General features: G+C 38.3%; 1 protein-coding gene across 4 annotated transcripts in view; it reads left to right on the forward strand.

Moving 5' to 3' along the window:
• Window positions 1-26,543, forward strand: part of MIPOL1 (mirror-image polydactyly 1) — a 188,782-nt gene extending 162,239 nt beyond the window's left edge. For all 4 annotated transcript variants that reach the window (XM_064658645.1, XM_064658644.1, XM_064658643.1 and 1 more), the window contains 2 exons: window positions 103-333; window positions 20,952-26,543. In XM_064658645.1, coding sequence (XP_064514715.1) covers window positions 103-333; window positions 20,952-21,018 — 298 coding nt within the window. In that variant the 3' untranslated portion in view covers window positions 21,019-26,543. The remainder of the gene's footprint in view (window positions 1-102; window positions 334-20,951) is intronic.
• The last annotated feature ends 1,014 nt before the right edge of the window (window positions 26,544-27,557 follow it).

Here is a 27,557-nt window from a genome sequence, read left to right on the forward strand (position 1 = left end):
CATATATGGCAATATTAAAAGTATTAATTAAACTGAGTTTAGTATTCTTGCAGCTCAGCCTTAGACTGAAACTTAGTAATGTGTATGATTTTGCTTTCCCAGCTTATACAAGTCTTTGTCTGAAGGAACGAGCCTGAAGAATCAACCTACCTGTGCTTTCAGTACTTCTGAAGCTGGACTGCACGGCAGGGAGGATGTTGTGACCCTAACTTATCGCCAGATTGAAGATCTGGCAGCTCAGCTGCAGCAAACGCGGTCAGAGCAAAAGGACACAGAGATGAAGCTCCAGAAAGCCCTGGAAGCTTCGCGGGAGGCCAATGAAAAAGTTCAGAAGTAAGTCACTTGCATTCCAACAAAAATTGAAATTGAAAACCAAATGAAATGTTATTTCTTTTAGTATTTTATTTATAACTGAAAGTGTGGCAGAACTTAGAAAACATTCTTTAAAATTATTCCTTCTTTGTCAGCTCATTACCTACTCAATGTGAAGCTGATCATTTTAGCAGTTTTGCATTATTAGGCAAGTCAGTGTGCCTCTCTGTACTGTTATGGAAATTGTTTTCTGCATGTGCAAGGCACAAAGTCTTTCCATCTCCTATGGATGGTTTTCACTGTCTTTTTGCCCTGTGGCAATCCTATGGCAACAGAGTATTTGCCTTTATAATTGCACAGTAGAATATTAAGGTTCTCATTTTTTGTCTGTTACACATCTATCAGGTTTCATGCTGTAGTAAGGGCTGATGAGGTGGTTTAGAGGTGGCTTCAAAATCTCACTGAGAGCCACGGGAAATCTCTGAGTTAGTGAACTCTCTTTCCCACTATAAGATTCCCTGTTAAAAGTTTACTGAACTCCAAAACCTGAAGTTCATGTCTACTGAAGTACTTTTTGTCACATTTGTTATTACGAGCACATAAGCCTTTGAAAGACTCAGTGCTGGGACATGGGCAAATGTGTAGGCAGAGCCTCTTGCCAGTCTGGCACTTCTCATCTCTGCTTTACGTTCGGCAGCTGCAAAACACCCCTCCCTTACCCTTCCAAAGTGGTTGATGCTGAATTGATGCAAATTGTCCTGTCTATATTTGTCTTCAACTTTAATGTCTGCAGCATATTTACAGAGTACCCAGAAATTGGTTTTTAATATATTGTAAGGACTTAACAAGAGTTTTTCCTATTTTAAAAAAATACGTACTGAGTTCTATTTAAAAAAAAAGTATTCCTATATTTTTCATATATTTGTAACTGCATAAAATATAGTTAAGATAGTTTCATGTGAAAATGTATATTTTCAATCACCTCTTTAAAACTTCCAGTGGCAGTTTAATAATCATTCAGGTCTTTATTCTGAGCACTTAGATATATTTGAGACTTCAACAGGTGTGAGCTTGATAAAAATAAACCTATGAAAAATAATTTAAAGCATGGTAAAGAGAATATTGATTGAACCTTTCTGTACCTTGTTTTAAGTTGTTACATGTAATTTTATTTATAAACATTTACTAGCTTCAGATATTTAGATGGAGGTTGGGTTTTCATTACCTTTTTTTTTTTTTTTTTTAGTGAAACAGTGAAACAGTCTTGTTTAATCCTGTGTACCCAGGGTGGCTAGAGTAGAAGTGCAGCCACAAACTGAATTAAAGTAGTGGTGATGCACTTCTATAGTGAAAAGTATTTATGTAATTTAACATGCTAAACTACTTGGGAAAATTTTGGTCGGGTTAGTTTTCATCATTGCTAAGATCAGACAACTGAGCCTATAGCAAAATTAAACAATTGGTTGAAGTCTTTTGATGACAATAGCATGCCCTTTTTGCCAAGAAACTGTGGAAATGCTCTGTGCGTCTTCCCAGCACCCAGAGTCATCCACCCCCATCTTATAATTCAACCTGCAAACAGATTAAGCAGCTGAGTTTGTGGAAAGTGTGTTTACTTTGAGCTAAGAACCCTTGTGTGACACTATAGAGATTCCTCTGACACCTCTGGGAGAGCTACACAGACAGTTCGTACTCATCAGCAGGGAAACCGGGCTGAGAATTCCCAATTTCTTTGTAACCAAAACTGCTTCATACAAATCACTGTTTGGCAATTAGGCAGGAACTCATTTGTTAGCTTAGCATTTTATTTCAGAAATGTAGGATGTTCTACATTTCAAAAAGGAACTGACAATTTATAAACCTGTCAATGGGTAGAATTGGTATTAATTACAGCAGTATTAATTATTAGCACTGCCTTACAAGGATGTTTAATGTAGTTTAAAATGTGACACTACAATTCATAGTCTAAAGAGAGTTCTGAAATATCTGTTTTCTTGACTTCTTTTAAATGTGCAACTAAAATTGAATTCTGACATATGAGGGAAGTAGTTTTATCAGTTATATAAACTAGTTTCTCAATATTATTCAGTAAAATAGCAACAGTTAAAAATCAGGAGAGGAAAATAATTATGACCTTCATTAAGGAAGCATGTAATTGGAATAATTAAAATAATGCTGAAAAAAATGTACTTTGTATCTTCATACAATGTAATTCACTGCTGTTCACTATACCTTTGCTAATCTGTTCTCTGGCAACAGTAAAATATTTTTTTAATGTTCTTAAAAAATTCACCATTTGCATTCAGCATGATATGTAGAGCTTGAAACAGAGATGTAATTTCTCCATGGCGTTGCCTTCATGTCAGCCATTTGTGTATCCCCTGACAATTGTTGCTTTCTAAATGTGAGATCCAAGTCAGAATAGTGGTCCTGTGTTTTCTGTCAGGACAAAAGGCATCTAAAAAATTTCTGGATCCTGTCCCACGTGGAACAGCAGCTGTGAACCAGAAGGGGGATATATTGGAATCTGCTTATAGTGAACTTGGACATAGTAAAAATCTTTTTATACTGAAGTAGGGTGAACATCTCACATTGGCTCACAGCAGTGTGAGATATAAATTGAGACTGTGCACTCTTGCTGTGAAGATGATTCACTGTCCTAACAGGGGTGATGGTGTGAGACAGAAAATGTTGATGCTCAGAAAGTGACCACACAGATTTAGCTGCATTTGTTTGAATCTATTTTGATTTTGAAACATTATCAAGATACACATTAGACTTAAAAGAGCGCTATTTAGTTTATAAAGCAAGTACATATCTTAACTACGGTCTATGTAAATAAGTGCACACATAACACAATACATATTTATTCAATAGAAAATTATGATGATCTGCATGATATTTTTAACCAATACTCTGTAGAATGACTATTACTATAATTTTCTATATTTAATTAATGTTTCTAATTCATGGTTACAAACAAAGAATTAGGACAGAAGCACAGAATTCTCCAGGAGTGTTGGTATAGTGCAAGTTTGTCCTGCCTGAGAAGCCAGGAGCCAGCTGGTGCAGCCCCAGCAGGGAAATGGGGCTGACCTGGGGAAGGTGGCTGGGAGAGCCTGTGAATTAATTAATACCTCTGCCAGCAGAGGAAGCAAGGCGTTTTAAAACTGTCCTTCCGGCTGGAACCTCTGGGATTGTGGAGTGGCTGCTGATGTCAGTGAGATCAGAGAAGGTTATAATGTAATACCAAATCAATATTAGCCAATTATCAGTAAAGGTTGAGGCCACTTTTGATGTGGTTTTTCCAGGAAACGTTCTATTTTTCTGCAACAGCTTTGTTACTGGAGTGAATTTTAATGCAATTTGTCTATTGAGGGCTTCTATTTTTTTGTCATAATTTAATGATTCTGGCTCAGTAAAGCACAGCTCTGCGTGTGAGCACAGATGCACGCACACATTCGTATAGCTGTGTAAGATGGCAGAGGAGGGTGAGTGGGTAGAATTTCTGTGTAATCCTCTAAAAATAAACAAAATCCACAAAGTAACAGTGCAGTGCTAAAATATACAGGTATGAAAATAAGCATAAATGGTGAGAGGCATGCTGCTTGTGTATTTTGTCAAGGTAGCTCTGATTCTGAATAAAGCAAATATGAAAGTGATGTAAACTAGAAGTTATTGCTTCACTTGTCCTTAACTGTTATTAAAGATATCTTTTGATTTTTTTTTTTTCTAAAGGGGAAGTCAGGAAAGTTACAGATTTGGATAAAGGAAAACTAAGTGGTCTACTGAATAAACAGTTTTATCAAAGGAAATTATTATCTGTCATAAATGCAATTCTAGATTTAATAACATTTGCTTTACTCCTTACGCTTTGATTTTTTGGCCATCTAAATTTTATTGTGACTAGAATACACCCTTCTTTTTTTCTTTTTTTTAGTCCTGAATTTCCCTCTAGCATTTCTGAACATGCTTTCTCTGCTTTTGTTGTTGTTCACTTAGTTTCTTAGCTGATGCTGACAATTAAGTTGATCGATGACAAAACAGAAGCAAACAGCTCTTATAAGCAGTTGACACAGTTGAAAAGAATGCAAAAAAAATTGAAAGAAATAAGAAGCAAGCATTTATTAAGTAGCTAATGTCCCCCTCTTCTGCAAGTCAAACTAATCTGCTTTCCAAGTACGGGAGCTGTGTATGTTTCACATCAACATCCAGGACGTTCCTCAGTGCTGGCTGGAGGGTCTAATCTTTCCCAGAATGATCTGAGCAGTGCAGTTCAAGAACAAGAATGAATATTTGAATAATCACACCACAATGTGAGATGACCCTTCGACAGGGGACTGACCAGATACACATATGGATTTTGGGAAGAAGCTCTGATGCTTTTTTTTAACACAGCTGTGAGAAGAATGTGGCTAAGACCCAGTAGTCTTTCTGGAGTATAGCTGGTAAAGGAAACCATGAGGGGAAGAGAATTTAACACATGGGTGTAAGAGAGTCCGCTTCATTGATGCGATCTGAGGGGAATGTCTAATGACTGGAAGAATCAAACTTGGCAATGAAAACACAAAGCTCTTTTCATCAATTCAAACGCAGACTCTAAAGCTGCAGATGGTTACCTCCAGCCTTGCCTATTCAGTGAGGGGTTGTATAAAATGGCACTTTGGTGAATACTAATAGATCAAAATAAAGATTTAATAACATAAAGATGTGGTGTTCATTTTTAAATGAGGATACAGGTCAGTGTCTCAGAAAAGAGTGAAATAAGTATCTTTATGTGTGGGTCTAAAGTCTCTGGAGATTTTTAACTGCAAACATGATATCTTTAGTGTTCAGATTGTATTCAGAACAGGACAGCTATGCAGGGAAAAGGCTAAAAGCAAGATTTCTGAATTATACTAACTGAGCCTTTTTGCAACATGCAAATGTTGTTAACTAGTTATCTCCCTTTTAAAATCATACCTACATATATTTAGTTGACGTATACATTGTAGCTTGTTTGCGTTCAGTCTCTTGTTGTAGAAAAGAATGGGGCTAGTTAATTAGAAATTGCAGGCAGAAGCACTGCACAAAAGAAACAAGTTGTACATTCACTGAGACTTAAAGCTGTTTGTTTTGAAGGAACCACCAAATGTTAAGAGAACTCCGTTTAAATTTGAGAGAGCTTTCTTTTATTTTCTCCTTTCAAAACAATAAATACTATTTGATTTCTTACTTTATTAAGATTTTATATTTAGATGTTGAGACTTTCCTATTTTTTTACTTACAGAACTGTATTCCAGTAAATGTCAGATCAAAACATTAAATACTGAATTCTAGGAGTACAACATGATAGAAATTAATAATTTTACTAATTTATGTCAGTAAATAATTTGGCACATGTCAAAAGTGATTTTGATTTTAGTGAAAACCACTGTCCTGCTTGCTTCTGTGAAATTCTGCTGGGTTTGAATAGTTGGTTATCTTTTAATATCATATGGGGAATAATTTAATTGGTGCTGGCCTTCTGAAATGTAAAGTAAGTTCTGGTGTCTTGCTGAAGAATGTAGATATAGAGCTAGTTTCTTGGTTGCAGCACACTGACTTTGCTCTGTCACACTACGTTGCATTCATTTGTCCACGTTAAGGATATGGCCTGTAGTTTACTGAGAAACAGATGCTAGTGGGTACATTCAAAAGACAAGTGATGGCAAGGTGCTAAGAATCTGTTACTTGCTACAGCAATCCACAGAAGTCAATGGTTATCAGAGTTCGTATGGAAGGAAATGGGGAGCCAAGGAAGACAACTTTTGTAGCAGTCTAAGATACTATGCAAATTAGCAATGGTTCTGGACTTTCAGAATTGGATCAAAACTCATTAAAGGAGATTCAACATGGAAAAAACTGCCTTATGAGGACTGATGTGTTGGCTGTCTCATACAATGATTAAAAGCAGATTATAAGCTCCATGGGGCCCATAAGAGATACACAGTCTCCACAGGCAGGGTTTTATGGTGTTTAGGAAACCCACACTAGCCAGATGGAAGATTCCCAGACACGCAAAACTACCACATACCCTGAAGAATTCTGCAGAGCTGATGCAAATTTATTTGGCATGCAAGACATGAATAGGAACATGGGAAAGTCCAAAATACAAAATTTAGTAACAATTGCTTCATATCATATATGAAAATGTTACCATTAATTAGAGTAGCAGTAACAGACACTGTGAATGTACTGGATTTAGAGGCAATAGGCTGGAAGTAGTCTGCTTTAGTCCGTGACGAATTAAGACTGACTGAAATGTGTGAAAAAAGTCATATGTGATCTAACTGAAAGCAATATGTAGTAGGGTCAGAATTCATTTAAATACTTAGAATTCTGCACTAATGCTAGTGATTCCTCTCAGAAAAGTTCCCCTCAGACTGCACTAATACGCATGGTGAAGTGATGAATTAGTCTTGTAGAGATACCTGTTTGTTGTAATAAAAGAATTGTATAAGCCAGTAAGGTTATGTTCGGCCTTAGAGAAATTCAACATATAGACAGAAATCAATTTTCTGGGTCTGAAGGAAGTAAAATATTGAACTAGTATTTGAATCTAAGGTGAGCTGAACAAATTCAGTCATCATTGGCATATTCTCTGGACTGTTGAAGTTATACTGCATTTCTGTATCACTAGGCAGATATTGTTTCCCTTGGTAAGGCTAACATATTATTCATGCAGTACAAAAGGAAATATATAACTTTTGGAAAGCTGTAAGGAAATGTATTTTCTGCATTGAATTATATTACTTTTATTGAATGACACTTCACTTCCACTTCTTGAATTGCATACTTCATGTTACAGTCCAGGTCAAATTTGCAGGCTGTGATGGAGAGAATGCCTAATAACTCAGTACCACTAATACTGATAACTTCCCAACCCAAAGGAGACAGGACTTGCATCAGCATAAGCAGAAAACTTCCAACTGAAAAAGTTATAAAGCAACTGTCTTTTTTGTATTTTCTGCCTGGTTTCCTTGAAGAACCAAATGGAGAAGCACGTGCCGAGTCAGAGTAATGCACATTGGTTTCACTGAGATTCATACAGAGCAGTGTGAACTCAGATATTTCTTTCAAAAGCTGGCTTGGCATGTGCCCCTGCCCCAGCCCTACTTTTCTAAGTTTTTTGAGAGCAGGGATTCTCCTCCAGGCTGTGATCTTAATTTCCTTCTCCGTCTGTGGAGATCCTGGTTCAGATCTCCTGTACGTCAGAGGGGTGTTACAGCCACACAAGTTTGATCTGGATCCCCTCCATTCCTTGCCTTGAAGTAGTGCCACACAGCAGAAAATAGTGCCAGTGTCTCAGATCAGAGAGGAGCAAGTAGGCTACTCACCTCTGAGAAGCAAGACTTAGCTTTAGGGCTTTTTCTCAGTTTTATCCAGTGCCTCTTGAATATAAATACAGAGCTAGTATCAGAACATCCATCTCCCATTTTCCAAGTGGGCATCCTTGATCACCACCCGTACAATCACATCGTCAGGTCTAATAGCATTTCATATGGGTTTTTTGTAGAAATTCATGGCATTAGAAAGAAAAGTACAAAAGTCTCTTCAGCCTTGGAGTGTACTGCTCTCCTGAGAAGTGGCAGATGTGGGTTAAAACCAAGTTTTCCTTAGCTTGGCTGAATACCATATCTGATAGTATTATTTTTTATAGTTGTTTTGAAAAGGAGGACTGGAAGCACTGCTATTATCTTTTCACCTTAAAAAACACTAGTGGCCTCGCGTTAATTTTAGAGAAGGCATCTTGAGAACCTTTGGACAGCTTAAAACAGGATACTTAAAACAATGGAATGAGATTAAAAAAAAAAAAAAGAAAAGAAAAAAAGAAAGAAGGAAAACAGCCCTATTTGACTAGTTTAGAGCACCTCTCTCCTTAAACTACTTGTTGCAAATCCCATCCTATTGTGCTATAGTGCTCTCTGTGCAGTCTGGAGGAGGAGTGTGTCAGTCCAGAGCACATGTGGAGCTGCAGATCCTGTTCACTACACCAGAGCCCCGAAAGATGACCTTGGTGATGTTCAGAATTGCTGCAGCTGAGCCCCTTTGTAGTATGAATAATTCACAATATCTTTTGACATCTTTTCATTTGAAGATGGCCCTTAATAACGCAGGTTGCAGTATCACTACCGAAAGTCTCATACAGTTATAATGTGGGATATTGCCAGAGGAGATTATGGCATATCCTTCTCATGGATATTTTGGGTGTCATAAATTATAATGAGACCTGTAGTATCCAACAGTTTATGATCAATGCCAGGATTATGTTCAGTGGTGCACTTAACAGAATTAAGACAAGAAATCCCAACTAAAGGGAATGTCAAGTATGCCTTTTGTGCATTCCTTGCACAGCCAAGATATCCATTGGCTGCAGGGAGTTTCCCATGGATGAAGAATGCAAAACTGCACATACAGTCTAAGTCGAGTATTTATTTTCTTTTTGTAGCTATGGTTTACTTTTACTTAACCTCTGTAAATTGGGGGTTGCAGTGCAGATATTGTTTTCTTAAAATGTGGGTAGTTACAACATAAACACAAATATTTATTGTCATTTGAATATTTATTATCTCAGCCTTTCATGAAAATAAAAGCAGTGCTGAAACTTTATTCTCTCAAACACTAAAATGTATTCTATGAAAGTCAAATGTTTTCAGAGTCAACATAATCCCAGCATCCAGTTTTTGACCTGTGTGTTCATTTACAGTTTACTTATAGCCGCTTCACAGAGGTGGAAGTTTGTAGATTACAACATGGTTTTATTGATTTATCAGTAGCAAAATACACTAAGTATACTCAGTAAACTGGATCAGCTAGCTCTTGGCCTTGTATTGTATAATATCAGCTTGTTGTGGAATACTTCAGAACAAAATCAGAATGTTGGCATAGTTAACTTCAATGGTGTAAACCAGACTTGCAAAGACTAATATTTAGTAAGACCAATAACACAAACAAATTAGATTTTGAAGTTGTTTGCCTAATAGGAAGAAGCATACTGACACAGTATTTGTAAGCTTATAGTTAACCATTCTATGACAAATTATTAAATAACTTTGAACAGCAGATTGAGTGCTCCTTGAAGAACAGCAGGAAAACTTTTTCTCAGACTTGCTTTCTTTTTCCAAGACGATAAAACGAGTGTCACAGCAAATACTCATTTACTTTAATATTTTATATCCAAATAAAATAAGTCCATGGCATTTACATTGCCGTTACTAAATAGTATTTGGTTTGTTTGCAAGAGTCATTTATTTGTGGCTTGGCTGAAGGAATAAAAATAAATTTGCGGTTCTTTCTGTTAATACTCATACTGTTTCTTAACATATGCAAAAGATTGAATACTGTAAAAGTATGTGCAGAAGCTCAAAAAGAAAGCCCAGACTTTCTGAAGCTTCTGAATTACGTATAACATTTCAGAGAATTGCTGGGTCAGTTCTTTACAACAACAAATAGAAATAACTGACTAGGCCAGTCAGGTATTTAATTTTAAGCAAACTTGAAATCATTCAAATTTTTCCAGTGCTTAAAATTAAGTATACCTTTGCTAAAGCAGGGGCTAGTTATCTGAGGAAAAAATTGCAGTTCATGTTTCTAATCTAACACTGAGTCATTAATTAATAGATTTTTCTATAAAGTTAATTTTTTAAGAAGATTTTGTAGAAGTGCAGCATCAACTCTCTTTATGACAGCTAACAACAGCTTTAACCTCATCGTTGCCACTGCTGTTTTATCGGCAAGTTGCTGTCACGTGGGTATAAGGATATAGATCTAAACACTAAGCTGTAGGGAGGCATAAATCTTTGTGACCAAATTTTATCATTTCAGCTTCAGATCATGGAATTCTTGCCCATAGAAGGTATCAGAATCCAGCCTTTGAATGAAAGACGCTGCAGGTATTGGAGATGTGTATAACAAAATTGTTTTATTTAGCACTTTATTCTGTGGCTCATAATATATCCATTTCTATCACCTCAGTCTTTGATAAAATAATCATAAATTACTTGAGGGATGTAACAGATGCACATCAGATAAAAGGCATATCTAAGTCATGGACTCAAAAGACATTTCACTTTTTACTCTTACACTTTCACATAGAGATTTTACTCTATGCTTTTGAAGAATTTTTTGAGTCTTTATGTAAAGCCACGTTTTTATGTTTTCATCAACAGAAATTAAAAGGTTTTTCTCCTAAAATCAGTCTAATTCATGTCACCACCTGGCAGAATTGCCACCAAGGCCTGAGTATGCAAGCTCACCAGTTCAGAAGAATTAAAGCTGTCCTCAAAGTTATTTGAAGGTCCACTTCTCTCCTGAGTCAGTCTTGGTTGGGAATTCACTCACCTCCCAGGAGCAGGAGAAGCTCATTTCCAGTTGGATGGCAGCATCATGGAGCAAAATAGGTCCAGAAGGCCAGTGAAAAAAAATCTCATGTGAATTGTGTTGCTAGAATGGTGCAGAAGACGATTGGAGGCAGTCTGTCCAGCAGCTACTGGAGAGAGGTTACTGAAGCTTAGAAGTGGAAAGGCTTTTTTTACCCTAATGGCCTTAAATGGCTGATAATACATTAAAAAGCCCATTAAGTGTTTTAAGGAGCACCATGAATGTGTAGAAGACAATTTGGTCTGTGATGTTAAGTCTCAACTGATATTTTAGAAACCCTTTTTTTGTGTGTAAATGTGCAGTTAGGCATCTTTTCTGGTTTTATCACTGCATAAGGGCCTGTTGCACCATCACCATAATAGACAAGCTTCATGCTGATGACATCTATCTGTAGTATATTGCAAACACTAAGAGGAGGAGAGGATATTTTGTCCATGGATTTTTGTTAGTTTTTGAGGGAAGACTGCTCTTATTTTTTCTAGCAATACTTTTCAGAAGTATGACGCAAGTGTGAGTTGCCCTCAAACCACCGGAGTGGTGGGGAATTCAGCTATCAATCAGAGTCCATTATGAAGGACTTACCACAAGTAGGAACTTAATTAAATGCTTTGCTTTTACATCCAAACCCGTTTCCATTGTTACTTGTCCTCTCAGTGATATGGAAGTCGTTCCAGCTTGGGCAATATAACATTGATGATAAAATACATCAAACCTATGTAAAGTCTATTATTTTCAGTGTGAAGTGTAGGGATTTGATAATGGTTTATAGGAAGGGATTTTCTCTCCACAAGCTCCAGATTGCTTTTGGTCATGAGGTGGAACCACCTCAGGAAGGTGGAACCTAATTGAGAGCTGCCCAGAGCTAGCAAGTCTGCCTCAAGTTTGTAAAATATATGTGGAATCAAGAAAAAATCTCACGTTGTCTTTTTTGTTTATGATATGGAGTCTGCCAAAGCTGTGCTTTGATGGGATGTACTTGGGAAATAGCCTGAGTAGTTGTAGTAATTTAACCCAGCCAGCAGCCAAGCCCCACGCAGCCACTTGCTCACTTCCCCACCAGTGCAATTGGAAGGGTAAAAGATAGAATACTCATGGGTTCAGATAAAGACAGGTTAATATGGAAAAGCAAAATCTGCACATGCAAGCAAAACAAAACAAGGAATTCATTCACCTGCAGGCAGGTGTTCAGCCATGTCCAGAAGAGCAGGGCCCCATCACACAAATCAGTTACTTGGGAAGACAAACAACATCACTGCGAATACCACCCCCTTCCTCCTTCTTCCCCCCACTTTATATACTGAGCATAATGTCATATGGTATGGAATATCCCTTTGCTCAGTTTGGGTCACCTGTCCCAGCTGTGTCTCCTCCCAGCTTCCCATGCACCCCCAGCCTCCTTGCCAGCGTGGCAGTATGAAAAGCAGAAAAGGCCTTGGCTCTGTGTAAGCCCTGCTCAGCAATAACAAAAACATCTCTATGTTGTCAACCCTGTGTTCAGCACAAATCCAAAACACAGCCCCTTACCAGCCACTGTGAAGAAAATGAGCTTTACCCCAGCCAAAACCAGCACCGCAGTACATCAGTATTTGCAATTGTACAAACCCACTGTAAACCGGACTTGACCAGAACATATCCAAAAGAGGTGGGACTGCCTTAGAATAGGCAGCTGAGAGGTTCAGACTTGGCCTTAATAGGAAGGCTTGTTTGAAACACACAGAAAGGTGTAATGTGATGGTTTCAGAGTAGTATTTCTAAAGTTTAGTCTCTTAATAACCCCATCCTCTGCAGATCTGTAAATGTATATTAATCTGCTCATCCTGAATCCTGTTGTTTTAAACATATTGAAATGCTGTTTGTTTTTGATAATCAAATTTTAACATTGCTTTTAAATATTCCTGAAGATGGATTTAGAACAAACCAAAATCCTATATAAAGTAGGTCCTTTCTTCATCTCCTGAAATACACCTCAGTTGGATATAGAATAAGAAAACTGGTGAGCTGTTGCCAGTTGACATGGTTCAGAACACAGATTGAGAAGCTGAGAGAGAAGGGCTCTCTATCCAGCAATTTTAGGCTCTGATTCAGCAGAATACTATTTTATTATTATTATGTTGGTGCACATGAGGAACCCAGGTCAGATCAAGACTACCTATACATAAAATTAAATGTGTGGGACTTTTTGGTGTTCTTGGTTGATTGAGCTTCACCAATCATTTCACTTCTCTGTATGCTCTTTTGCCACATAATACACATAATACAAAATAGACCTGATGTCTGCCTTTTAAAAGCTTTGCTTAAAAGTTTGACCATCACTCCGTTTTCTGAGCACTCAAAGCAAAGAGTATTTGCTTTTCTGAGATTGTATTGCTCTCAAGAAGGAGGTGAGATATAGTTCAGAGCCAAAATAAGCTTGCCTGTGATTCATGGCACTCTAATGATACCAAAAATCATTGCCAAAGGGCAGGACTAATGTTCTTAGGGAGTTGTTAGGAATTAATATTTTTCCCTCTTCAAATGAATAAATGCTATGGCAGAATACTTTCTGTGGGGAAGATATATTAGCATAAGGTAAAACTGCTAGTTTTTCCTAAGCAGATGACACCGACTTCCAGGAAGTATTTGGCAAGAAAATCCAAGAAACCCTTGCCTATTCATATCAGCACAAACTTCATGGAAATGTAAGGAGTCCACTGTAAGGAGTAGGCTTCAGTGTCAAGATTTCTCCTAAAAAAGAGACCAGCTGGGATACCAAGTGTGTGGAAACAGTACTTATCAGTGCTAAAAGTAATTCAAGCTTATGCAAGGATGCATAGAAAAGGTTTTTCTAGCACAACTACAAGTAGTAAATGTCGCATAAAATTGCCATATAAACTGTTGGATTCAAGCTGAAGTAGTTAGGGGAAATTCTGTGATCTGATTAAATAATCTGATGAATATCATTTGGCTTTAAATATGCCAATATATCCTCTCTTTCAGCTATTGTTAATTTTTTAACTTTAATATCAGCCACATGCTCAGATGTGAATGGTCCATCCAATAGTAGGAGCCTGGTTTGTGTGATAAGCATGTTGTAGATTTCAATGTACTGAAATACAGTGTAGTTTCAGGGTTTATTTTTCTTTCTCACAAGATCATTTATTTTTGGCAATCAGCACATGCTGTCCTGAGAAAGTATTTGAAAGCAAAGGAGTGATACCTTTCGCAAGGTGGCATTAAATCCAGCACAGAAGCAAAGTCCTGATTTTGCATTATCCTGTGTAACAACCTACATCAATGCAAAGTAGGGTGAAATGCTGTCAAAATAGACCAACTGTGTTTACTGCTCACTTTTCCTACTGTTAGTGATGGCACAAGGTGAATAGTATTGGTGAGCTAGCTCATAATCTTCCAAACAGAAGGTAGAGAACAAACAGTTTGACAAGATTAGTTATTGTGGACCACAGATAAAAGCTTAATATTTTAGCCAAGGCCTGTGTAAGCCAGGTTTATTTTGAAATATCGCTGCTGTCAGAAGCCCAACTGGCTGTATTTGCTTCTAAGTTTAATCATATACAGAATTACTCTTTTGGGTTGAGAAGACGCTGAAAGGGATTTGGTAGGAATGTTTGTTTGATGACAGTGCTTTTCAGAAACAGAATGGTTTGCCCTGCCAAACTAAGGCCTGCAAGTTTAATGGAAGATACTTTTTGGAGTGACATTACAAACAGTGTCGTGCAGGTGGGAATTGGTGGCAGTGCCTGTAGTGAGTCAGTTCAACCCTGTGTCAGTCTCTAAGACTTGTGTTTTAAGACTAGACAGGATGATTAATACCAGTCAGTCCAGACACCTGACAGACAGAGGGCACCAAATTTTATTCATCAATGCCTGCATCAGGTTAAAAACCATCACTGAACTCCAGCGTGTCATTTAGAAAGACACCCAGTCTCTGATCCAAAGGATGCGAAGGGAACTTTGTTAAGAAGAGAGAGGCAGCCTGGTGCATCAGTACCACATGTATTCTTTATCACTATGACCATTTATGAAGGAATTGTTACATACTGGTACATCACCATTAAATGCAATGGACAACATTTTTTAGTGAGTTGATAAAAAATTATAGTTCAAAAGGTAGGCTTTTGAGGTGACAAAAATAGTACCTGAATTGAGGAATAGGAATAATTCAAAATTCACTGAACCACCCAGAGGTAGGAGGGCAATGCCTGTGTAGCATGGTAGATAGGTCATACACTACAAGGTCATACCCTTAATTCCAGGCTTCCATCCAGTAAACACTTAAGTGTTTTGTTCAGTCGCAGCAACCTCAAATTTTGAAACTGAGAACGAGACACCCCAGCACCCAGCATTAGCACAGTGCTACTCCCTTCCGAGGGAAGCAGCTGGGGTCCGGTTCCCTCATGCGGAAAATAGAGCTGAACCAGTTTCCTCCAGCCTCTTGAGTCAATGATCTTATCCAAATGACTGGTTTCTGAGCAAGACCAGGACCTCTCTTCTCTATGTGATTTGTTTCCTTGAATTGACAGAAAACACCTGAAAACAAGTCCTCCATTTAAGATTTTATGAAGTTTATCCAAGTGGAAAATGGAAAGAAGGGAAGGTTTGGGAAGGTTGGGGAAGGGGAAGGGGAAGGGGAAGGGGAAGGGGAAGGGGAAGGGGAAGGGGAAGGGGAAGGGGAAGGGGAAGGGGAAGGGGAAGGGGAAGGGGAAGGGGAAGGGGAGGGGAGGGGAGGGGAGGGGAGGGGAGGGGAGGGGAGGGGAGGGGAGGGGAGGGGAGGGGAGGGGAGGGAAGGGAAGGGAAGGGAAGGGAAGGGAAGGGAAGGGAAGGGAAGGGAAGGGAAGGGAAGGGAAGGGAAGGGAAGGGAAGGGAAGGGAAGGGAAGGGAAGGGAAGGGAAGGGAAGGGAAGGGAAGGGAAGGGAAGGGAAGGGAAGGGAAGGGAAGGGAAGGGAAGGGAAGGGAAGGGAAGGGAAGGGAAGGGAAGGGAAGGGAAGGGAAGGGAAGGGAAGGGAAGGGAAGGGAAGGGAAGGGAAGGGAAGGGAAGGGAAGGGAAGGGAAGGGAAGGGAAGGGAAGGGAAGGGAAAAGATTTTTTTTATTCTAGGATGAAATTAAGTGAATTTGTTTGTATGACCACTCATGAAACAATCGTTCACTGAGCTCTATTGCTAAATTGCTTGTAATGCTTTTGTGCAATGCATTTTATTTACCTAATATATTTTCAAATGCTTGGTTTCTAAAGGAAATTTTTTTAGCAAAATACATTCTGCAAAAAGCCAGAAATCATGCAAGTAAGGCCATCTTGGTAGCCTGAGCCTAATCTTATCTACTGGAAAGATAACCAAGGGTTATAGTTTAGGTTTATAAGCCTTTATGTAGCATTTCGAAATCCAGGATGGTTTTGTTTTTGTCGCTTAACTCATCCATTTGCAGGTAGAAACTATTGTTTTCAGCTAGTCTATGTATTGCTTTGCAGATAGGACACAGGCTACTTGAAGGATGCCCTTTTCTGTCAGCTGGGTATCCATTTTGTCTGTTTCTGGGGCATGATTATGTGGAAGATCACTCTGTGACTGTATAACTCTGTCATATTCAAAACTTGTGGATAACAGCCGCTGCTGTCCTTTGGGCTGAGTTTCTTTGGCCAGAGATGGAGCAGTGTGGAAGGATGTACCAATCTGTGTGGATTTACACAGTTGCAGAGTTTTTACTGATCCCAAACAACAGTTTAGAGCTAGACTTCTTCAGTAGAATATGTGGAAGAGGAGAGCAAGCCAAAAATGTGCATAAGAGTCAGCAGTAGAGATCAGTAGGTAACATCTGCACTTATATGTTCAGTTTCTGAGCTCCTGGAACAAACTTCTCTATCATTTAGGATTTTAAGTCTGGTTTATGAGAACTGATTCTAAAACCAAAATTGTTTTTACTCACTGGAATAAAGTTTTGTAAGGCTTTGCTTAATATCAGAGCACATTGTCAAGCAATTCAGGAGCTTTGTAAGAACACTCCATACAACAACATATGCTCCATGCAGACATTGTCAGCTGTGTGCATAGGTGATAAGGGAACATAATTTGAAATAACTAGAGGAGGAGTTGAAAATGGTTGAGAATTTGTCTTGGGGAAGACACATCTACCAATGTTCCCATTTAGGTAGGATGAAGATCTTCTTAAAGCTTAGCAACACATTTAAAAGTACATGATTAAATCAGTAATGTCATAGCAGCAAGCCCCTTTTATTTCTGTATTAGAACACAGATTCAACTGCTTAATTCTAAATTCGTATAGAGGAAACATTAAGCCACAGAAATTCAAGACTCTTCACAGCATTGTGTCTCTTGCTAACTTAAAAACAATGATGGACCAGATGTCCCTTTCTTAATTTCTGGGTTTTGTTCTATTTTATTTTTCCATTTCATAGAAGCACTAAGATGAGCATTACAGAAGTAGTTAGTGTAGATAAAGATTATTTCTAGCCCTCATCTTTGTGCTTTTCATGGATGCAAATTCCATCTATCCTGAAAGGCACAGGACTTTTTTACTTTGGATATGTGCAAATCAGTGTAAATAACACCAAAATTGTATCTATGCATCTGAATCCATGGTTTCTTTCCTGTATTTTATTTGTTACTTTGTACTCACAGTAATCATATAGAGAATGCTGAAGTAGCTTTTGTTAAGAGAGTTTATTTGTTAAGGGACAGATTTTCTAGAAGTATTGGAGTGACAAAAAATAATGGTCACCTACTGTGATTTTCCAAAATTTCTAAGCAAGAAATTGAAAACTGTGAGAATGGAGAGTGATCCCTTAAGAGGCTTTTATAAACATTCCTAAAGGTGAGTGTCTGTCCTTGCACATTTGGACCCTCAACACTGCAACAAAGTGGCCCACCCACCATATCATTCTTCTGTCTGATCTAAAATATAGCTCCTTCTTGAATTACTTGTTTGGTTGCTTCGTGAGATGCAAATTCAGTGAGTGTCCTTGCTTACATCTCAGGAGAAAGTGTCCTATTGCACATTTAATTTATACCGTGAGGACTCTTCACAAGCAAAAACACAAATTTGTTAATTCTTTGTCTTAGAGTACAAACAAACACAGTCAGTACTGCTTTCAGTTAAGTAAAATGTGGTGAAATTATGGTGGCAGTTATATCACAGTGGTACAAAGTAACAGAAGTTGCTTTCTTCAGGTCAGTCTTCCATATTTTGAATAAAACTCTGCAAACACTGAGACTAGTTCCCAGCACCTTCCATTCTTCTGTTTCGATATTTAAGTTATCTTTGATCTTGAGGTATGAGATTATTACTGCAGTTTTCCACAGATTAAAATGCTCGGTCTCCAGAGGGAGCTGCCTGCAGCATCCCACTGGGCTGGACACAAAGCCTTATCAACAAGGGGTGACTCTGCCACCCTCACCCCTTGTAGGTAGCACCTCATTGGCACAAACAGCCTTTTTAGCAGCCTTTTATTCCTCACAAAGAAAAATGTTGCTTAGTGTGAGTTGGGATGGCAGACTTGGGCTCTTGGTGAACAAGGAGTCCAGGATTATCATTCCAAAAAGCCCCCTGAGGTTTGTATCAAGAGTTATTAGCCACTCATTCAGCCCATGGCATTATTTTGCAGGCTTAACTGGGATTTCAGTGGTATATTGGGTCTTGTATCTGTGTAGGGGTAAATTTTGCCCTCTGTTACCTTATAAATAGCTGTTACAGTTTCTTTTTTATGTTATTCTTTAAATCTCTTTGAAAGGCACAGTATCTTAATCCACTGTTGCTTTTTTTCCCCTTCTAATAGAAAATAAATACATTTGAAAATCCACACATGACTGAAACAAAAGGCAAATAAGCCCTGCATGGTGTGTGTTTGGTGAGGAATACCTCATTTTGATGATTTCAGTCATCATTCATTTGAAAAGCAGAAGCTATGATTGTTAAGCCTCATTATTTTCAATGAAGCCTGACAGTTTCAAGGTTAAACAGAAGACAGCTACTTTCATCCCAGTGATATTTCTCTTCAAACATGGGCAGCTCTTCACTAACTTATTCTGCTCTGGTGTGTAGTGCCATTGCTTGGTCACAGAGTGGTGCACATCCAAACTCAATCATAGGAGAGTTATCTAGGCAATGATGTGTGTCTCCCCAAAAGGAGCCTCAATTACTGAAGTCATATCCACCCTCCCTTGTATTAGCCACACAGTATTTCTTTTTAAGTATTTCTTTTTAACTGAACAGTGATCTAAATAAGCTATGATCTCAAATTTTACTATTTTTATGCTGTCTCCCAGAAAAAGTTTGCAGCCCAAACCTTCTGTTGGTCCAAACACTTTGAAATGTTTCTCCAGTGCTTTATGTCTCTGAACCACATTAGATAGGGTGCTAGTGTGAGACCTACAGCAATAAAGTGTCCGAGAAAGTTGCCATGCTTCTGAATATACATGCTATTAAAAGAGAAGACTAATCTGCCATTACTTTCTGAACTTGCACATAGACTGACAACTAATTCAACAGGGAAATTTCCCAGCAAGGGAAGTCTGAGGAAACTGTGACCTGTCAGTAACTGAGATAAAACCCTTAGAACTCAGAAAACATTGATTCTGTGAGAAAACTTTCAGGAGAGAATAACTTTTGAAATCCCTGACTTTATACTTGCATGGACTGATTGCACTGAGTTATGGCTGTCTGGGTGCTGCTTCCATAAAGACGAAGAAGTGCAGTAAATGTATGTTACAAAACCAGGAAAAATGCATTAGTTGGTTAAGAAGGAAAAGCAACTATTGGAAAACTGAAGGGAGAGGAGTATGTAAGCAGTAGTTTTTCCCCTGTGCTTTCACTTCCTTAGAGTCCCTGTGGAACAGCTAGAAGTAGCTGAACTTTCCACATACGTTTCCTGGTGTCTCATGATTACATTTGGGTGGTGAATGCTTAATCTCATTTCAGGAATTAAGTCACCTGGTAAGTACAATGAAAGGTGTAGCTTCATCGTGCTTGGTGGTTCCTGGAAAACAAGAGTGTTTCAATACGTACCAAGAGCATTAGTCATGACTTGTGGCAGTAAATCCATGTTAACCAGTTTACCTGCACTGAAGTTACTAATGCATCCATGAGATAAAATGGATTTTGCAATTTTGATAAAGCTGTGCTATTTTTATTTCCTATCTGCATTTCTCATGTTGTATCATATATATATATATATATATATAAAAAGAAAACAAAATTGTCTTTTCAGATAAAGTGCTCAACTTTGTACCAGTGAATACAGCTATTTGAAGCTGCAAGTCTATTTATCTATTATGGAAGTTGTGTGTATGATAATCCAGACGTGGTTCTAAAAGTGTTCTGCTACACACAGAATCTACTTTTATATAGATAATTTATTTGTCAGAGAGCTTTCACTGAAGGATTCCATAAAATACAGACAAATTGAAGAAATAGATTGAATGATTGATTACTGGAGTGCTGGAGATAAACACGTGGAGATGGAAAATGCTGAACAAATTTAGTCCTTTGCATTTGCCTACATACTTTAACAAAAGGAAAGAAGAAATTAGGCTGGTGAGATTCTGAACATGCTTATAGCCTGTGCCTTAAAACTAAGGCAGGATTAGGCATCTTTCTGTCCTACTTATTTAGACAGTTAGTTTTTCTGTAGTTGTGTTGACACAAGAATCATCCAGGCCACCTTCAAAATATCATCTTCCATATCCTCAGAAACTTGTCTTGTTGAGTATTTTGAAAAGGTTTTTGACATAAACTCCATGGGGCTTTAGACATAAATTTATAAACTGAACAATAGAAGTATCTGTTGGATAATAGGCAAGATATTTTTTTAAGAGGAAACAACGGTTAAGTTTACATTTAACAAGAACCATGGACCACTCATATTTTAAAAAGTGCAAAAATTGATTGTCCTGCTTACACCAAAGTGTATATGTCCTGCAGGATTACTGCACAGAGTTTTGTATTAATGCCTTATGGGGACCTCAGATATTACATATACTACAAAAGAAGAGTGAGCTGATATATTTCACTGACTGCAGATGGGTTGGGTTGTAGGGTTAAAAAGTTTTCTGTAAGTTGTCTGCATTTTCCCTTAGTGTCTGTCTTTTACAGTAGTGCTTTGTTTCTGAGCATGACCACCACCAGGACAGCTTGGTTCAGTGCAAACACTGTCTCTTTCAGCCAGAACATTCCTAACATTAGTTTCCTTTTTTTTTCTCTCCTCTCCCTCTTCCCTGCCCCCTCTCAGGTTGGAAAGGCTGGTGGACGTCCTGAGGAAGAAGGTTGGAGCAGGGACCATTAGGACCGTGATCTGATTGAAAGCTGTAGTCTAAGGAAGCATTCACATCTGGTGACCAGGCTGCTTCATTCAGCACTGTGTAAACACTAAAGCCTTAACTTAGCAAACAGTTGTTAGAAGTGGGACACTCCAGCGACATTCCAAGCTGAGATAAAATCAAATCATAAATGTTTAACTACTTTGCTGCTGAGTTTTGTGATTTGTTGAAATGTTTCATTGCAAACATGTATTTGTTTTTAAGCAAGTGCATTGTGGCACTGTGTACTGTGAAAAATGATGTAGATGCTTATTCGAACAATCTGTCCTCTCAGTATAGTCTGCTTCAAGGCACAGCTTGATCAATTTTTTAAATGCTTCAGGTTCAAAATCCTGCAAAGGAGTTTCAAAATTTAAATTCCTTCTTATTTATGAGACTGCAAACAGTCCAGTATTTGTATGTTAAATATATTAATTGATAAAGTAGTTTGGCATTCAAGGAGTATCTCTGGCTACTATACTGGATATTTTTTCCTCCTTACTCATAGCCCATTGAATTGCAGCTAGTAACTGTGGCTACATCAAAGGGCAGGATAAATGTATAGCTTTATAGAACAGTTGAATAGCTTATGCTAGTACATGGTATTTTCAGTGTACATTAAAAAAGAAATTTACAGTTAGGTTTCACTACAGATGCATCTTAATAAATTGCAACATGAAAGCCTTGTGACATACAGTATCTCAGAGAGTGGAGGAAGTTTCCTATATTGTTTTCAGTCACTCCTTTGTCCTTTTCTATGAGGAAAAGCTCTCAGATATTCAGAAAGCACCTTATGGATTCAAAATTCTCCTTTTCAGTGTTCATCTTTTCTCACCCCTTTCCTACAAGGCTTTTTGCCTGCTTCTTATAGATTTCTGATTGCTCTACAGTGCAGGACTACCGTCTAGGTTGGGTTTCAGGCCAAACTGCCAACCCTCTGCTTTTGTTTACTCACAAAGTGCCCTAGGATTTAACTCAAAAGCTGAAAGATAGAATCTTACAGGGAGGGGGAAATTTAAGGGCCGAAGAGAAAAAATTGGGGTAGACAGACATTTTAGACCTTAATGATACAGGAGAGTTGGACCTTGGGTTATATTTGTGACCCATCCATCTCCCTGTATGAACGGTCAGGTCAGCACTCATATAAACCTGCTCAAGAAGGCAACTGTAATCTCCAAGCACCACAAATTCAGTAATGAATCTCAGGAGCTAGATGGGCTTTAAGATACTCCCAGAACCAGCCAGCTCAGGCAAGGTGGATGTAGCTCCTAAGGTTTCCACTTGCCTGCTTTGCTTTGTGTTTAATGTTGTTACATGGCCTTCTCTCTTAATGCTTGCTTGTTTTAATAGTGCAGTTCAGCTGGAGAAAATGAAATTTTAATTTTGAGTAGAGAGAGAGACATTTTTAATTTTGAGTAGAGAGAGAGACATTTTAATGTCTGGTTTTTTCTTTCAAGCAATTACATGTTAAACCTTCCTCATCTGCAGACCTAAGCTCCCCCTAGTTTCAGCTGACCAAACTTAACCCCTTGCAGGGAGATAAGTAGCATCCCTCCAAGCCAAATTTACCCAAGTCACTTCTAGAAGCTTCTGAAATTCTCCTTTCTGACCTTTGGTCAACCCTAAGATAGCTAGTGAGTCTGGAGCCTCTCCCCCACACCTATTCAACGGGAAGAAAGCTTAATGCTTCCAGACCAGAGGACTGCCACTCCCCCCCATGCCCCCCAGTTCCAATTCCTTCACCATCACCCTTGTGCTGCTGCTCAGCACTTTGGGTGATTCAACTGCTCTTTGTCCTACTGTCTTCATTGAGCTTTGATGCACTAAGTGAATGACAAGATCTCCTGACCTGTCAGTGCTGTTGAACCATTTCTGCTCTAAGGAAGTAGTGAGGAAGGAATTAAGATAAAAATGTAAGGACTACCGTACTGTTCTAGACCAAAGCTCAAAGACTGCCTTTGGCCATAACAAATAGAAGATGCCTAGGAAAGGGTATAAAGTCAGGCTAGCGCTGGTGACCATTCTCCCAGCTGGTCTCCCAGCAATTTGTTATTTAGGGGCTTTCTAAGGCAGAGATGGTGTCTTTGTATTTAGCAGCATTTTTTCATGACCTGTTTTTGATTCCATTTAAATTTTTAGTATCTACTTGTTTCTGTCACAAGGTCTTATGCAGTTAATGATGCATTGAGTGGAGAAATATTTCCTTTTCTTAGTTATGAATCAGCTGTATTCATTTGCTATCACCTAGTTGTTGTATGAAAGAAATGGTGAGTAACCATTCATTGCCTGTTCATATTATTTCCATATTCCTTGTGATTTGACATATTTGGCATCATTTCCCCCCTGCTTTTCTTTTCCAGAGAGAAACCTTAGTCTCTTATAAAGGAGCCGTCTCATGTTTTTATTTGGCCTTGTCATGCTAATCTATTTTTTCCAGCTCTGCAGTGTTTTCACTGAGATACAACAAGATTTATGCCTGGTATTCAAGATATGGACAAAAAGTGACTGGTTGTTGCCATGATTATGTTGTCTGTTTTAGTCTCTATGCTATTTGTAATCATTTTTAGCATTGGATTTACTTTATGACAGATTATTTATTGGTATTAATATTTCTATAGTAATAACAACTTTAGATCTCGTTCCTCAGTTGTAACATTCAGCTGTGAGTTCATCATAAGGTATATGAAGACAGAACTGTTTTCTGAATGCATAATTTCATATTTATGGATGCTGAATGTCATCTATTGTTTTAGCATGCATTCCCTGGTGACCATGAGCTCCTCTTCCATCTCTTCTCACAACTTCTCTTTAATACTCACAGTACCATAGTATCATCAGCATCTCCATATGGTGATATGAAATACTGCCATCTCCAAATTACCACCTCTTCAAGGTGGTTTCTTAGTGAAGTTGAACATGGGTTCTGGGACAAAGATCCCTGTAACTTGAGGTAACTTCTCCTTCACTGTAAAAATGATACATTTATTCTTACCCATTGTTTTAATCTAGCTTTGAACTACTTATTTTTCAATTTGAAGATCTTCCCTCTTACTCTTCGGCAGCTTTGATGAGGAAGATGTTTGCTGCTTTGAAAATGCAAGTTTACTAAATCAGGGCTTGTTCTCCATGCATGAATGTGCTAAGTTCCTTGTCACCTTCCCCAAGTATTTCTGCCTCCAGGTGAAAAATCTCATGAGAGCAGACTTCATACAGCCAGACTGTTTGACCTCCAGCCTGTTGTTTGGAAAAGTAGGATTAGCCAGGCAAAAGCCATCCGGCAGGTATGATGCCAGATAGATCTGGGTCCGGGTAATACTTAAGTGATAGTTGCTTCATAATTTTCCTTTTGACACATTGTACCTAAGGTGAAAAAATAGTTCCCTACTCTGACTTATGTCTTCTACAAAGCTACCTGAAATTAAGTGAGCATTTTAGTTAGGGTGTTTTGTCATAAATGACAAATGTAGATAAATGTATTTGAATCATAATTAAATCAGGTGTTGATCTTTAAAATTCAGCTGGAAATGTTTGTCTTCTTTGAAAAGGACCTTGGGAAATTTACTGTGCTGAGAGGTGACAGTTCAGAAACAGTTGGGTTCTCACTCTTCCTTGCTAACAGCCTGGTGTGTGGTCTTTGGCAAATTCCTTAGTGACTGTCATTAACAGTATGCAGCCCCTGAAGAGGCTCCTGCGCTCCTCCAGGGAGTTTGCAAAAGCATCTCTGTGGCTAATGTCAAAACACTTCAGCTTCTTCACCCACTGAACTGAACAGCAAAAGTCACACAGGTCTGGTAATGGAGGCCCAGCCTTTAGTGCCCTCGGCTGAACTTCTGGCCCTGTTGAGCCCAGTCTGACTTTTGCCCTTCAGTGTAACAAGGGTCGGAATTCTGCTCTGGTGAGTAGAAGTAGGCGATAATGATAACATGGGTTAATTGGCTTTTAGTGTATGATTTATTCATTGAGAACAGATTGATGTCTCTGCAGAGCTCTGAAAGTGAAAAGAAGCCTGCCCTTATACAGCAGACAAATGCAATTGTCACTTCTGTCCTAATATATGAGAGAAGGATGAGATGGTATCCAATTACGTACGAGGAGTACCAATTCATCTGCCTCCCAATGGAACAACAGTTCATGATGAAAGGTGGCTCACCAAGGTGATGCTTATGGTGAGGGTTGTAATTACTGGCCAAATTAGGGTCCCTGCTATCTTGAAGAGCACTGAGATACTCAGAAACATCCTTCCCCTGTGAGATTTTGTGTCTTTCTCTTGATGATCCTGCAGCACGTTATGCATTGGGAGCCATTTCTGGTATATGCCTGGGTGAAATATGTAAATAGCATCATGTTGGCTTGGGATAAGAGCATTATTAATGCTTTTCTGCACTGTAATTATATTCCTAGTAAGCCTTCTCTAAGCCCTCACTAATTAACAATATTGTGACAAATCAACTTTAACAGAAAAGAATGGTGGACCTTTAGTCTTTTAGTACTATTTTTCATTCAGCCCACAGCCCAAAACTGGTGGCATGGTCTTCTGTATTACTGTTGGGAAAACTGCTGATATTTGAAAGTTCAGAGGCAACTCAGTCTTGTTAGTGGAGTTCTGTAACTGAAGTCAGTTTGATTCCTCTTTAAATATATTCACAATGAAGTAAAATTCATTAGTTAATCATTAATGTAAGGGAATATTAAAACTGTTTTTATAAATAAGTCATCCTATCAAAATAGTTTAGTGATGTCAATATGTTGTCATAGCACATTTATTTGTTTATTTATTCCAAATCACTGGACATTTTACAAGACTGACTCTATGTATATTCTTACCATCTTTAATCTATATATACAAATGAACTCCTAACTATTTAGATAGGATTTCTCTGTGCCTTTATTTCCTTCATTTAGAATAATTGCATATTAAGGCTGTTAGGTTTGTTTTGTTTTTTTCTTTTTAATTTATACCGCAGAATATTTTTCTCCCATGCAAGAATAAACTGTGAGGCACATGAAAGCACCGACGGGCAGTTTCTCTGATACTGCGCTTGCTGGGATCGCAGCATTACATGTACTGACTCTTGTCACTCTACCATTTCGCATCAGGTCTGCAGAAATGGACTTTCTCTGTTTGTTCTTCTCATGCATCGGTAAATAAAATGTATTCACAAGTTCAAAAAATCGAAGTAGTGTTCGCATATTAGGTTGATTATAAGTCAGCTGTTGAGCTTCAGTGTTCTAAACATTTCATTCTTCAGTTTTGTTGGGAGCCCACGTGTTCTGTGAGGCTTTTAAACAAATACTTGAAATGGTTGAAAGATTTACATTGCCAGTGCCTAGCTAAATATATAGTCTCTAGAAAAGACAGGGTTTATTTTGGCACCATTTGACAAACTCAAATATTTTAAACATTTGTTAAGTTCGAGCTTGCACATTTGAACTAAAAGTTTGCATTCCAAAATTGCATCTCAGGTTACCTGTCTCTCTCTCTTTTGTATTTTATAATCCCTTTATTAAAATAGTCTGCAACAGGAGTTGGGTTTGGAGTGTGGTTTTTTATTGTTAATTGTAAAATATTGTCATTAACAATCCATTTTAAGGTAACATGTACCTGGTAACTCTATGCAGCTAAACATCAGAAATACAAAGCCAGAAGTGTTTTTCGAATTTCGGACTTCACCTTGGTAGCCAAGACTTGATTGTAAAATTAATGGAATACAGGAATAGTGGGGCCAAATCCTGCAGTGCTTTGGTATTATACTATGTACTGTGATGAGTGAGTATTGCAAGACAGGCAGTAAAGAAAACAGGTTGAAAAGGTGTACTGAACTGATGAAATAGAATAGCTTGAGGAAAAGGAAAAGCAGTCTTTGACCGGAGTTGTTTTTCTTCTCCTTCCCTTGGAAGAAAGGATGGGCAAGGGGAATGTTTAGTCTAATTAAAAAAAAAAAAATCAGCAACCAAAAGAACCCCATCACTTTTATTTTCAAGTTTTAACCTGAAACTTGTACTGAAACTTAAAATATTGAGAATGTATAGATTGAAATCACCCCATTTTGTTTAAAACATGCAAGAACCCCTGTTCAGCAAGTGTTGGAGTGCACCTTTACAATTGTGCTCGTGCTTTGGCATGTTGCCCAGCCAGTCACCAGCTGCAAAGGGTCACACTCCTTTCTGAGAAGTTGTCATCAGGGGCAGTTTGGCATGTTCTCTCCATGGTGACCTTGGGCCAAAGGTCTATGCAGTGCCACATTCACAGAAGTTCATCGTAGTTTGAATGGCTGCTGAACATGATAGAAGCAGGTACATTGTCATATGGTAAAATAACAATAGAACTGGTCACAACTGTGGCCGTGATAAAACAAGGGTATGATAACCCTTGCAGAATACATTACATAAATTTGTGATGATTCATACTTACACACAAATATGCATGCTGCATGTCATACACAATTGAAAAATGTAATGGTTTCTCAAAGAATTCAAAGGATGGGAACTCTTTTATTTGTTCATGCACTAAGTATTAGCAGAACTATTTTCAGAAAAAA

Source organism: Pseudopipra pipra, chromosome 6 (genome assembly GCF_036250125.1).
Source record: "Pseudopipra pipra isolate bDixPip1 chromosome 6, bDixPip1.hap1, whole genome shotgun sequence".
Classification (NCBI taxonomy): domain Eukaryota; kingdom Metazoa; phylum Chordata; class Aves; order Passeriformes; family Pipridae; genus Pseudopipra; species Pseudopipra pipra.